We start from the raw sequence: 13,224 nt of genomic DNA, 5'->3' as shown, positions 1-13,224 counted from the left end.
CATCCCAGGCAGACAAATCCACGAGCCTCCTCATCTCCAACTAACCACCAGAAAGCCAGAAGTGGAATTGTGGTAGAGTGCCAGCCTTGAGGGAAAAAGCTCAGGGACAGTGCCCAGGCCCTGAGTTCAACCCCCTAGCGTGCGCACGCGCTCCTTCTGTGTGTGTGTGTGTGTGTGTGTGTGTGTGTGTGTGTGTGTCTCTCACACACACACACACAGAAATATACAGAGAAAAGAATAGAGTCTTCAAAATGCCTTCCTCGTGCTCTCCGCCCTCCTCTCCCCCCTCCCCGTTGCCCGCCTGTGCACACTGCTTTACCTCTGCCACTTTCGCTTGGCAGTAGATCTTGGGCATTGTTATGCCCGAGGACACAGCAATCCTTGTTCTGTTTTCCTTTTGTTTTGACATGCCTGTGCTCTTCTGTTGGACAGTTGGTGATGTGCGGTACAATAACTATTTGTTAATAACGTGGTGGGTTTTTGTTGCTCTCCAGCCTGGCTCTTTCGCTGGTTATTGTGCAGCCTGGAGTCTTGCTGGCCTTCCTGTCTGGGCTGACTTAGCCTCGAGAGCAGCTGAGGTGGCAGGTGACTCCTGTGCCTGGCCAGGTGTTTTCCCCGTCGCACTTTGTCCCTCAGGAGAATGTCAGCCTGAAGGCCCCTGGACAGTGGCTGCATGTTAGAAACTTGTGTGTGTGTGCCAGTACTAGGTCTTGAACTCAGGGCCCTCACTCAAGGCTAGCACTCTACCATTTGAGCCACAGTTCTACTTCTAGCTTATTTTTTGATGGTTAGAGATAAAAGTCTCACAGACTTTCCTGCTGGGGCTGGCTTCAAGCCCTAGTCCTCAAGTCTTAGCCTCCCGAGTTAGTTAGGATTAGAGGCATGAGCCATCAGCTTCCATCAACCTTTTTTCTTTCTTTTAATTTTGGCAGTACTGGGGGCTCTAAACTTGCTAAGTAGGTGAGCTACCTCTTGAGCCATACCTTCAGCCCTGGAACTTTTTAAAACTTTCACCTGTAGTCACTGAGAGGTGATTAAACACAGGCTGCTAAATTGGGTGTACAGTGCTGGTTGATATGATTTCTGGTCAGCACCTTGGCTCAAGGCTGAGAGCTCTGTGGGTGTAAACCCAGTCCTCCAATTTCCACCCCCCCCCACCCGTGCACCCTGAGTTCTGACAGGTCCCCCTGGGCAGGTGAAGAGACCCCCAAAGGCCAAGTGATTTGGGCCTCAGGTCCCCTCAGGCAAAAGACACACACACACGCGCCCTTGTTCTCTGGGATAACCTGGCCTTTCTCTCACCCAGAGCCACGATCATGTCTCTCGAAGACTTTGAACAACGCCTAAATCAAGCCATTGAAAGAAACGCCTTCCTGGAGAGTGAGCTTGACGAGAAGGAGAATCTTCTGGAATCTGTCCAGAGACTGAAGGATGAAGCCAGAGGTCAGGGATGCTGGCTTGTTCTATATCTTCATCTGTGTGATGCCCCCTCCCCTCTGTGCCAGCCTCGGGTGCTGTGGCCTGCCCCCTGCCCCAGCCTCTGCCTCCTGCCCCGGCCTCTGCCTGACTCCTGTCATCTTCAGCACTTGCAAGCAGAGCTATCAGATGAAGAAGCTGTGGGGTTTCAGAGATGACGCCTTTGTTTGGGGAGTTCCCCCTCTGGGAAGAAGTCCTTTCAAGAAGGACGCTTCCCATACATGAATCACACACACCAAGAGAGCTTGATGCTCAGTTTGTGGGCAAGAATGTGTCTTTTGGCTGACTCGCCAGCCCATTCTTTTTGTGACTTGTCATAATTAAAAACAAAAAAGGCCTGAACTCAGGGCCTCGAGCTTGCTTGCTAATGGCAGGTGCTCTACTACCTGAGCCATGTCTCCAGTTCAGCTTTTTGGTGGTTAATTGGAGCTGGACTCTCCAAGACATTTCTGTCCTGGCTAGATGAAAATCATCTTGCAGATCTCAGCCTCCTAAGTAGCTAAGATCAAAGGTATGAGACACTCGTACCCATCAACTTTTTTTTTAGCCTTTTAACTCAAAATGAAAATCCTTTCCTTTCTACATACCTGCTGGGCCAGGCCGAGGAGGTTTCCGTCCACTGAGGGCTCCTCCATCTGCAGGCTTTCACCTGGCCTGTAGCTACCTCATCCCCCAAGCAAGGGCTGAATGTCTGGCTGCTTTCCCCACACAGATCTGCGGCAGGAGCTGGCTGTGCAGCAGAAGCAGGAGAAGCCACGGACGCCTGTGGGCGGCAGGGCAGCGGGCGCGGAGAGGATGGACACGGCCGTGCAGGCCACAGGCTCTGTGCCCACCACCCCCGTGGCCCAGCGAGGACCCACCTCCTGTCTAAACACACCAGCGGCCGCGGCGGCGTTCCGACGGGGTAGGCATCCTCTGCCTCACACAGCTCGCCCCAGGGAGGACTCGGGGTGTGTCCAGGGTCGGAGCGTGTGACCCAGGCCAGCCTCTGCAGCAGGGAACAATATGGAAGGCTCAGGGTGGCGGGCAGAGTGAAAAATGAGAGGCGGGTGCTGGGTGTGAAGCCGGGGTGGGCTGTGGAGTGTACGGTAAGAATTCAAGCCAGTCCAGAAGGGGTGCGGCCATTGCGCCCAGGCCACAGGGAATGCCGGTCCAGCGTTCACCGAAAGCCAGATCCCAGAGTGTCTTCCTGTAGTCCCAGCTACTCGGGAGGCAGAGATAGGAAGATTATGGTCCTTGAGTCCTTGGAAAAAAGCAGGAAACCCTATCTAAAATGTGTATAAAGAAGTAAAGCGAACTGGGTGCCAGTGGCTCACACCTGTCATCCTAGCTGCTCAGAAAGCTGAGATCTGAGGCTCGCGGTTCAAAGCCAGCCTGGGCAAGAAAGCTTATGAGACTTATCTCCAGCTAACCAGCAAAAAAGCCAGAAGTAGAGCAGTGGCCCAAGTGGTAAGAGTGCTAGCCTTGAGCACCCAGGTCCTGAGTTCAAGCCCTAGGACTGGCACGATAAATAACAAATCAGTAACAGCTAAAGGATCAAAGGACCAGGGACATGGCTCAAGTAGTAGAGTGCTTACTGTGGCCCTGAGTTCATTCCCTGTTAAAACCAAAACCAAGCAATAAAGATGATGATGTACCATTTGTAGATGTACCATTTGTAAAGAAATGGAAAGATTTGGAAAATAGTATGTTGAGTGAAGTAAGTCCTGCCCAGAAGGACAAAGGTTGCATACTTCCCCTTGTGTGTGGAAGGTAGATTCAGCGTATAAACTTATAAGTAAATACATTGGGTGGAACACAAGCGTAGTAACTGAAATACGGTAAATCTAGGGGACATCTCAAATAGTATAATTCCTTAGAAAGGCAAAACCCAAAGTTCCGCAAAATAAAACACCAGGAAGCAGATATTCACAATGGGTGGGGTGGGGCCAGCAGGAAAGAGGTGGATGAATGAAGGAGAGAAGAGGGAGAGAAAGCAGTCCATGTATCTACTCCAGAGTGAAGAAGAGGGAGGAGAGGGGTGGAAGGGGGGAGGAGGAGGAGGTTACATTGAAAGGGGTGACATTGATTAAGATACATTGTATCCTTAAACTTTGTTAAATGATAACTTCTTGGTACAACTACTCAAAGGTAATAACCAGAAAAGAGATTAATGTGTAGAAAGTAAATGTTTACTATAATCCTCCCAAAGACGCAAAGCTGATGGTCCAGCAGGGCCTGGCACATTGTCTGGTTGACTCCTGCGTGAACTGGGGTCCCACTGCGAGTGACAGGGATGGCATCAGCTCTGCCCCTCCCCCACGGTTTGCCCTTGGAGGTGTGGGCACGCGACTGTGGACTGGGCATCGCATGTGACATGAGCTTCTCATGCCCCAGGTCTGGACAGCTCCCACGGTGGGACTCCACTCACACCTGCAGCCCGCATCTCAGCCCTCAACATCGTGGGAGACCTGCTGCGGAAAGTGGGGGTAAGGCGGCCTCCTGGGGGTTTCCTGGGTCATCTGCTGTCTTTCCGGCTGTGGAGGGCTTCATTCCACCAGGCCTCTCCTCATCATGAGTCTCAGCCACCCAAGCCATTATTAACCAGTCTCTCGATGCTTCTATTGCTATCAAGCCAACTCCTGCTCATCGCTGGAGCTAGCTGTATTGTTTTTATTTTTGTGCTGGTTCTGGAGCTTGAATTCAGGGCCTGGGTGCTATCCCTGGGCTTTTTTACTCAAAGCTGATGCTCTACTTCTTTTAGAGATAAGAGTCTCAAGCGCTTTCCTGCCTTGGCTGGCTTTGAACCTTGATCCTTAGATCTTAGCCTACTGAGTAGGATTATAGGCATGAGCCACTGGCATCTAAGTTGGGGTATCATTAAAAAAAAAAAAAAAAACTTTTTTCCTTCAAGCATTTGAGAGAATAGGATAGTATATATGGCTTTGATTTGAGAGAAACACAAGCTATTTAAGAATCATTTTCTGCTGGGCACAGTGGTATACACCTGTAATTCCAGCTCTCTGGTTGGTGAGGCAGCAGGACCAAGAGTTTGCGGGCACCCTTGAACCTATTTCATAAATGAAGAAAAAGAGACAACAAAAAACCCTTCCACCCCTCTCTTGGGGGAGGAGCTTGCAGTTCAGCGGGGCATCTTGAAGTCCAGGATAAAACACTTGCCTCTCCAGGTCAGTGTGATCACAGGGAGCAGTTGTCTTACTCTGAAGCAGTGAGCTAGGCATACTATCTAAGAGTATTGTATTGTTTTTTTTTTTTTTTCTGTGGGTTTTGGGGCTTGAACTCAGGGCCTGAGTGCCCTCCCTGAGCTCTTGATTGCTCAAGGCTAGCACTCTGCCACATTGAGCCACAGCACCACTTCTGATTTTTTTTGGTGGTTAATTGGAGATAAGAGTCTGACGGCCTTTTCTGCCCAGGCTAGCTTTGAACCGTGATCCTCAGATGTCAGCCTCCTGAGCAGCCAGGCTTACAGTGGTGAGCTACAGACGCCTGGCCTAGGACTTTCTCTTATTCTTACAAAGGACATTTCTGAGGCCATATCCTTCCTCTCCCGCCGGCCTGGCTCTTTTCTTGGCTGTGGGTTCTGGCTCTGCTTTTCTGTTTTGTGAGCGGGCCTCTGCGTGGATTAGCAGAGTGAGGGATGGCGTCGCTGCCTCTCCGGCTTCCTCCGTCCTGTTTCCTGGCTTGGTCACGTATTTCCTTACCTGGGGTTCTGGGAGCCCCTGGAGTGCCCCCCTCCCCCCCCCCCGCCATGTTTGTGGGTGGCGGTGTGGGTGTGGCTTGTGTTGTCTGTCACTCTCGCCCTTCTCTCTGCAGGCCCTGGAATCCAAGCTGGCGTCCTGTCGGAACTTCATGTACGATCAGTCCCCAAACCGGACGAGTGGCCCAGCCTCAGGGCGGGGGAGCAAGAGCAGAGACAGCGGTGACCGGCGGCCCGGGGGTACCAGCATGCCTTTGGGGGACAAAGGGTCAGTACCTCTCCTTGCTCCCCCTCGGGACCCCTGCCTGCCCCACCCATCACCATCTGATTTTGTTGGTGGTGCCCATGCTGAGGCTTGAACTTGTGGCCTGGGCACTGTGCCTTAGCTTTTTTGCTGAAGGCTGGCACTCTTCCACTTGAGCCACAGCTCCACTAATGACTCTTTGGTGGCTAATTGGAGATAAGAGTCGCATGGACTTGCCTATTTGGGCTGGCTTCGAACTGAGATGGGAGATCCTCAGACCTCAGCCTCCTGAGTAGCTGGGTTCCTATCCACAAGCCTGGTGCGTCACCCTGAGTTTATGTGGCACAATGTGCAGGCGTGCCTTCCCCTCAGCCTCCGCTCCCTCCTCCTGAGGTAGAGTCAGGTCCTGTGTGGCTTCGAGCTTTTCTCTTGGCTGGTCATGGGGCTTGAACTCAGGGCCCCGGGCACTGTCCATGAGCCTCTGTGCTGAAGGCTAGCGCTCTACCACTTGAACCACACCGCCACTTCTAGGTTTTTCTCAATATTTCATTGAAGATAAGCTGGCTTTGAATCACAATCCTCAGATCTCAGCCTCCTGAATAGCTGGGATTACAAGTGTGAGCCACTAGCGCCCCAGCTTGGCTTTGAGCTTCCAACGTGGGGGTTTTGCTGTTTGACCTTGGGGGTGTGACCTTGGAGAGCCTGGTGGCCAGCCTCTTTCCCTTCATTCCACAGGAGAGAACGTTGAGGCCCGGGAGACCCGGCTCCCGACCCTCGGTACTCGACCCTGTGGGCGCTGTGGCTTGTCGCTCTGTCCCAGCCCGCCCCCTAAATGTGCTTTGCTCTGTCTGAAGGTTGGGGAAACGCCTGGAGTTCGGGAAGCCGCCCTTGAGCCCTTCACCTGCGCTGCCGTCCACCCAGGGTGTGGTCAAGCTGTTGCTTTAGGACCTGGGGAGCCGGAGCCCCTTCCGTCTGCCTGCCTGCCTGCCTGTCTGTCTGTCCGTCTGTCCTGCGTTGTCCACTCCCTACCCGCCTGTCAGCTTTTGTTCTTTCTTCCTTGTTGGGGAGCTGAGCGCATGGCGCCGCAGCTCCTCTGTGCTGTGTGCCCGAGCCCGTCCCTGCAGGTGGCCACCGCGGCCCGGTGTCGTCCTGCACACAGCGTCACCGTCCCTGCGTGCTGTCGATGAGGCCCCAGCGTGGGGGGCCACGCCACAGGCACCTGAGTCCAGTGTCCCCTGTCTCCTGCAGAGGGCCGTGTGCCCCCCACTTTTCCCACGCGGGCCCCCCTCCCGGGCTCCTCCCAGAGGGCACTGCCTTCCAGGACAAACCAGCCCCCCCCAGGGTGCTGCGGCCTGTGCAGGAGTGCGGTGAAGGCAGCTCTGTGCGGGGTCTGTGGGCACGCCTGCACCCCTGGGACTCGTGAAGCTTCTTCTGGGGAGGTTTGTGGGTGCATGCCTGACCGTGGCGCCCAGGCCCGTGGGCACACTGCGCGCAGCCACCCCTGGCCGTCCCAAGGGGAAGGGTGACACGGAGCCGCCCTGGGCGTGTGGAGCCCGGCCCAGGATCTCTCGCCCTGGGCTGGGAGCTGTGCCACTGCTGCCGTCCTGCCATCCCTGCCTTGAGACACACTTGTGTGTCACACCGCACATGTGCTGTCCCCCCCCACATTTGTGTCATAGTGCACACACACCCCCCCGGGATACACTCGTGTGTCACAGTGCAGACGCACCACCACACCCTAGGATACACTCCTGTGTCACAGTGCAGACGCACCACCACACCCTAGGATACACTCCTGTGTCACAGTTCACACGGACCACCACCCCCCGGGATACACTTGTGTGTCAGTGTGCACTCGGCTCTCGTCCTTTGCTGGACAGGTGCAGCCAGCCTCACGTCGGGGCCAGGACCCCGCCAGGCTGCAGACACTCGTGACGGGGACATGTGTCCCCTAAGACGTGCAGACCTGTGTTGGCAGAAGGTGGACTTCTTTTTCTATGGAACAATAAAATGAGGAGACCCCTGTGCTCAGCTCTGCTGTGGTGTGGTCAGGGAAATCCAGTCTTTAAATGTTGGTGTAGAAAGCAGCAACAGGCTTAAGAGGCCCAGCGGGGGGCGGAGGGGGGTCCTGCGCATCCCCTGGGGTCTGGACTCCGGGTGGCGTCTTCTGTCTGTGTGGCCGTCCTGTGCCCAGCCGGCCTGCAGGACTCTGCGTGGATTCCGAGGCAGGTCCACCCAGGCTGCACTGGGAAGGCCCCGCCCTAAGAATGGCTTCCAGGCTCCTCCTAAAGTCCAGGCTGACCTCACCGAGGTCCTCCTGCCCACCTCCCGATGGCTCCTAGGCTCTTAGGTGCTGTTGCTGTTTTTTGTTTTTAATAGTGATTGTGACAAAGCTGACGTTGCCCGCCGGGGCAACACATTGACTGTCCAGCTTTTACAGAGGCACGGTGTTGGTTTGTGTTTAACAGAATGAAAGTCCAGTCTGTATATCTGTGTATCACCGTAGGAACGGGGAAGCTTAGGACCAGGGCTGCTGAAGATTTGGGGGGTTGGGATGAGGATGAACTGTGTGTGTGGGTGGAAGGAGGAACCCTGGCAATGACTCCGGTGGAAGCATGGATGCGCCTGCTTGCTGTCCCAGCCCGGCGTCGGGCCCGGGATGTGTCACCTGAGGCGTGGGGTTTCAGCTAGGGGCTGTGTGGTGTTCTGCAGGGGTGGGTGTGGACTGATGTCCTCAGTCACACGCTAGGGCGCGGGAGAGGGCCGGGCCACCAGGCAGCCCCTTGGGAGTCATGCTGCACGTGTCCCCTCGGGGGGAGGTGACAGTACTGGGGGTTGAATTCAGCCTTTTGCTTGTGAAGTTGGGGTTCTACCAAGTAAACTTCACCTCTGGCAACATTTTACATGGATTGTTACCCATAGTAGGGTCTCAATGTGGGGCTTCGAGCTCACACAACTTGTGTTTGGATGGTGCTTTACTACCTGAATCATGCCTCCAGCCAAGCTTTTTGCTGTTTCATTGGAATTGGAATCTCATGAGCTTTTGTGCTTAGGTTGGCTTCAAACCGTAGTCCTCCTGAGAGCTTCCTGAGTAGCGGGTTTACAGGTGTGAGCCCCCAGTGCCTGGCTTGGTTATTTTCAGTGTTGTGTTTGTACTTTATACCAGCTCACTAGGGACGGCAGCCCTGCCACTGTGCCCAGCTACCGCACATTCTCCTCCCACTGCCGGGGTAACAGGCGTACGTCACCACACCCATACCTGGGCCGGCCACAGGCCTTGAGCTACTCTCCCTCAGTCTTCCCGCACCGCTAGAGTCACAGGTTTGGGCCATTGCTTCCTGTTGTTCGTGGTTTGCCTTTTCTTCTTGCATGTGTGACCCGGGAGGAAGGCAGAGCCTCACACCCACAGGTAAGCGCCACAGCATGAGCCACACCCACCTTCAGCCCTGCCCTCCGAAGGCAGCTGGATCTCCGTTTATCTCACCCGGGCAGGCCTCAGTTTCCCAGCTTGCCAAATAGCCCTGGCTTCCTATCATGGCTGGGGTTGACAGGGCTTGACAGGTAAATCCAACTACCTCCTGGTGCCCTAGAACCTTTTATTAGTGAACGTGTTGGCAAGAACAAGTGGGGTGCAAACAAAGTGTCACAGCTCTGCTTGAGGCCGGGGGGCTCTCCACGTTAATCCCGGGACTATAGGAGGTGCGTGGCGGGCAGGACAGGGGAAGAAAGTTTCCTAGGCAAGGGGCTTCCCAGAGGGGCTGGGGGGTCCGCAGGGAAGGGAACGAGTTAGGGCTGGGGGAGGCGGTGATACCCATTTGGGAGCTCCTCAATTCGTGGACACCCAGTCGCTGGTGACTGGGTGGTCACTGCAGGTGTTTTGCCCAAAACTGGCCATCCAGGCCCTGGCCACCATCAGCAAGCTGGGCCACGTCTCCAGTGGACTTGAGACCTGGGGTGGACGCCCACGGCTGGGCGGGTGGTGCGGCATGGTGGGGTGAGGGTGCGGGCCCCATCTGCAGTTCCAGGAGGGACCAGAGGCCGCGGGGCCTGGTGCGCTCACTCGCTGGATTTCATCCCATTGAAGTCCCCATCCCTTGACTCTGTCTCTTCCTCGGAGCCATCCTCGATGACTCTTCGGCCCCCGGACCTTCTGGAAGGGATGAACGACGAGGTCTCGTTTCCTCGCCTGTGGGGTTGAAGCAGAAAACACACCCGGCTTCAGTCCTGGCCTTCCAGTTGGGTCAATTTTTTTCTAAGAGGCTGAGATATCAAATGCCCGCAGTGCATGGAGACGAGTCCCAGCCACCCTGCTCCAGCGAGACCTGCTGGCAGGTTGAGGTATGGCGGTGGACCGTGTCTAATCCGGAGAACTGTCTGGCTTGGTCACCCTCGTCCCTACTGTCTGGGTTTGGAGTAGAAGGGCAGGTGATGGCTGACTGGCCTCCTTGCTTTATTTGGGGGGTGGGGAGGTATAGAGCAGCCTGCTGTGCTGCAGAAGGTGAGGAGGGCAGAGCTAGGCCTTCAGCTGAGAGAACTTGAAACCCCACGGCCAGGGCAGTGGTTAGGGAGACAGGTGGGAAACAAAGGCACCCCCTGCGGGCGCCAAGCTTCCCAAGGCAAATTCCCCAAAGGTGCAGACATGGCTGGAGGGCCGCAGACTCCGCACTGTGGATGTTGTCACCTGAGGCAGAAAGTTGGAGCTCAGTGAAGGCTTGTGAGCTGTGTAAATCACATCTTTGTGCATGTTTGTGCCGCTCCTGGGGCTTGAACTCAGGGCCTGGGCACCGTCCCTGAGCTTTTTTTTTCCCCCTCAAAACTGGTACTCTACCACTCCTCTTCTGCCTCTTTTGGTAGTTAAAGTGTCTTGTAGATTTGTCTGCCTAGGTTGGTTTTGATCCTCCGTCCTTAGCTCTCAGTCTCCTGAGCAGCACAGATGACAGGTGTAAGCCGCTGGTACCCAGCTTGTAAACTGCATCTTGGCCCAGGGCGCCGGCAGTGCCCCGCCCCTCCCCCTGCCCCTCCCCCCTCTCGGGCCTTTGCACAGCACTCTTTGCCATCCAGGCTCACCCTTCACAGGAAGGGCTGATCCTGGGGGGGGGGGGGGGGGGGCGGGCAGGAGGGGGAAGAATCAAATCCTCTGGGCACTAGCCTTCTCTGGAACTTTCTAAGGTTGAACATAACCGTAGCTCTGTTATCAGTCCCCATGTTACCCGACTCAGAGAACTAGCCTTCACTCGCTTTAGGACACCTGAGCCACCAGCCCACTCCGGGCAGGAAGGCAGGGTAAGAAGCCAGGAGATGAGCCCACGCACAGACCCTCCAACCGAGGGAGCAGCTCAGACAGGCAGAACCAGAGGCGTAAGCCAGGCCCAGGGAGCTCCCGATCGCCGAGAAGGGGACCCCAGGAGGAGCCTGTACAGCGGTCAGGAATCAATACTTAAATGTAAGCACACACACAGGAGTGCGCACACAGCCCACCCCCCCTTCTCCCACCCCCCGGCCGCTGCACAGCGAGACTTGTAGACTTCCACTCCTTTCCAGTATGGACAAAAGGTTCTGGAAGGTTCTGGGGTGGAGAAATGAACATCAGCCTCCCTTATGCTCACATCACAGGACCCTCCTCCCCCCAGTGGGTGGACTTGCCTGGGAAAGGGGGGCACTGCCTCTTGGCACCATCTGCTTGCTGGTCAGAGGAGCTTAGGGATCTCCTGCCCCCTGACCTCAGCGGCAGAGCTGCCCGGGGCCCCAAGCCCCTGCTCCACCTTTCCTGGGTGGGTTTACATCCAGCCTCCAGAGGCTTCGGGCCTGGAGAACTTCCTTTCCTTGGTCTCGAGTCGCCTGTCTAAGGCACGGGCACGCAGGTGCCCCCTGCCAACCCTCACGCGAGCTCCCGGCAAAACGAGTCCCCGCTCTCAGTATTTGGGAGCAGGAGCCCAGCTGAGAGTCTCCAAAAGAAAAGACAAACGAGGGCTCATTTGGCCCTTCTGAGCAAAAACTCAGGCCCGTTACCAATTCACCGTGCAGACCGGTCCCTAAGAGCCCCGAGAGGCCGAGGCCCCCGCGCCCCATTGAGCTGGGCCGGGTGCCCACTCCCTGCATGCAGGCCCGGGAGGGGGCACGGCCGGTGCCAGCCACATGCTCAGGTGCTCAGCGGAGCCGTGGGTGCAGAGCTGTGGGGGGCCGTGGGCTGTGACCCGGACTGGGCAGGTGGGGGCTGTGCCCAGTCTCCAGGACTGTCACGTTGATTCCACTGACTTCTTCCCCGGTATGGGGGTGGCGGCACCCCGCATCCTGACAGTGTAAGAGTGGCGGCTCAGCGTAAAGAAAAACCGTGACATGCCAGCCAACAAGTGCCTGCAGAGGACGTAAGGCCCTGCGGTTTGGATGAAATGTCTACGCCAGGTTTGGGGGCGGGGGGGAAGAATTTGCAAGGATTTGAAGAGAGGGGGTAGGGAGGGGGTGCAGGGCAGAAAAGGAACAGAGTGTGACACGGGCCGCGGAGCCGGAGCGGGGTACCTGGAGGGTCACTGCGAGGTTTCCTGTGGGAGGGGCCCTCTGAAACAGAGACAGACGCCCGCCAGGTCACCACGCCCGCCGGGGATGCGGAAGGCAGCGAGGACAGAGGCACTGACAGCACTCGGCCTGGGCCCTGAGGGCGCCAGGGTGAAGGGCAGTGCCGGGCTGGCGGCGGCTGGGCCTTTGCTCGTTCTGTCTCTGCCTCCAGCCGGAGGACAGCGGCCCGTGCTGGGCCCGTCAAGCCCGGGCAGCGCCTAGGCGCCTTCTCTGGCGGGTAGAAACCCGCTCAGTAAGGCTTTGCTCCCCGAAGAGCCTCCTCACCCGCTCCGGCCTCCGCCTGCATCTGTGCCCTGTGTTCCAGCCCAGCCTGGGCACCTAGAGGAGCCCAGGGGGCCATGTCCAGTCCCCAGCACACACTCGGGGTGCTCCCCGGACCCCTCAGTGTGAGAGCTGCTCCGGCCCACGGTCCCTGAGCCACACTCTCCCCTCCTCCAGGGGGCTCTGCGTCCCCCATCACCCCACGCTGGCGCCCCAGTGCCCCACTGGCCTCCAAGCCATTTTGAGTGGCCTCCGAGCCATCACCCGGCTGGAATCCTCCCCAACGCCCCTAGCCAGGGCAGGGTCTGCTCATCACGTGGGCCTCGCCATCTTTCTTTAACGCAGAAGTAGGCCTTCTCTCTGGGCCCTAGTCTCAGTTGGGGGGACCACACTAGTGAGAGGTCAGCCATTGCACTCTTTCAAGTGTGTTTAATGTTGTTGTGATCTATTAGTTGTGCGCAGTGTGGCCGCAGGTGAACCATGGTTCATTCAAAGCCACTGTCCCTGCCGGGAAGAACAGGACGGATGGGGTTGTGGACAGGTAGCAGGGCGTGGTGACACGGAGGCGAGGGGCGGTGGCAGAGAAGGAAGTGAGGATAGAAATGTTGGACGGGGTGACTTGAGGGTTGCGAGCGGGGACAGCACTCGTGGTGGAGAGGCGGACAGATCACCAGGCTCCTAGCTGGACGCACGCACTGCAGCCCCGCCTGGGCTGCACTGGCCAGCATGGGGTGCAGTGGGGAGGCCGAGGTCCGTGGGGGGGGGGGGAGCGGCATGGACCAGGGTGCGAGCCATGGCTGGATTCTCGCGCAGTGTGTTTAAGGGAGTCGTGTGCGCTCCCCGGCATTAGCTGGGGCTGGGGCAGCTGCTGCCGAGCTCCGCGTTCCGCGTCCCAGGTGGGGAGGCTGGGACTGGGGTTAGGGTGGGTGCGCGCACCTGAGTGGGAAGGTCAGGTGTGGTTAGTTCTGGAAAG

At 56.9% G+C, this 13,224-nt stretch overlaps 2 protein-coding genes across 8 annotated transcripts in view; one reads left to right on the top strand and one right to left on the bottom strand.

Annotated features, from left to right (window-relative positions):
- The window catches only part of Nde1 (nudE neurodevelopment protein 1), a 37,784-nt gene that overhangs the window by 17,915 nt on the left and 6,645 nt on the right, over positions 1 to 13,224 (top strand). For 3 of the 4 annotated variants that reach the window (XM_048332948.1, XM_048332949.1, XM_048332950.1), the window contains exons 5-9: positions 1,307 to 1,443; positions 2,189 to 2,380; positions 3,853 to 3,944; positions 5,290 to 5,441; positions 6,272 to 6,881. In XM_048332948.1, coding sequence (XP_048188905.1) covers positions 1,307 to 1,443; positions 2,189 to 2,380; positions 3,853 to 3,944; positions 5,290 to 5,441; positions 6,272 to 6,362 — 664 coding nt within the window. In that variant the 3' untranslated portion in view covers positions 6,363 to 6,881. Of the gene's footprint in view, positions 1 to 1,306; positions 1,444 to 2,188; positions 2,381 to 3,852; positions 3,945 to 5,289; positions 5,442 to 6,271; positions 6,882 to 13,224 lie in introns of those variants that run through there. The other variant, XM_048332951.1, reaches the window with a different exon arrangement.
- Myh11 (myosin heavy chain 11) overlaps positions 9,006 to 13,224 on the bottom strand; it is a 59,527-nt gene continuing 55,308 nt past the window's right edge. For 2 of the 4 annotated variants that reach the window (XM_048332940.1, XM_048332941.1), the window contains 2 exons: positions 11,934 to 11,972; positions 9,472 to 9,603 (listed from right to left, as the gene is read on the bottom strand). In XM_048332940.1, the coding sequence (XP_048188897.1) occupies positions 11,942 to 11,972 (31 nt within the window). In that variant the 3' untranslated portion in view covers positions 9,472 to 9,603; positions 11,934 to 11,941. Of the gene's footprint in view, positions 9,604 to 11,933; positions 11,973 to 13,224 lie in introns of all 4 variants that reach the window. The other 2 variants (XM_048332938.1, XM_048332939.1) reach the window with 1 other exon arrangement.

Source organism: Perognathus longimembris, chromosome 23 (assembly GCF_023159225.1).
Source record: "Perognathus longimembris pacificus isolate PPM17 chromosome 23, ASM2315922v1, whole genome shotgun sequence".
Taxonomy (NCBI): Eukaryota; Metazoa; Chordata; class Mammalia; order Rodentia; family Heteromyidae; genus Perognathus; species Perognathus longimembris.
The sequence above is the reverse complement of the archived record's forward strand: the minus strand, read 5'-3'. Positions and strand labels throughout refer to the sequence as shown.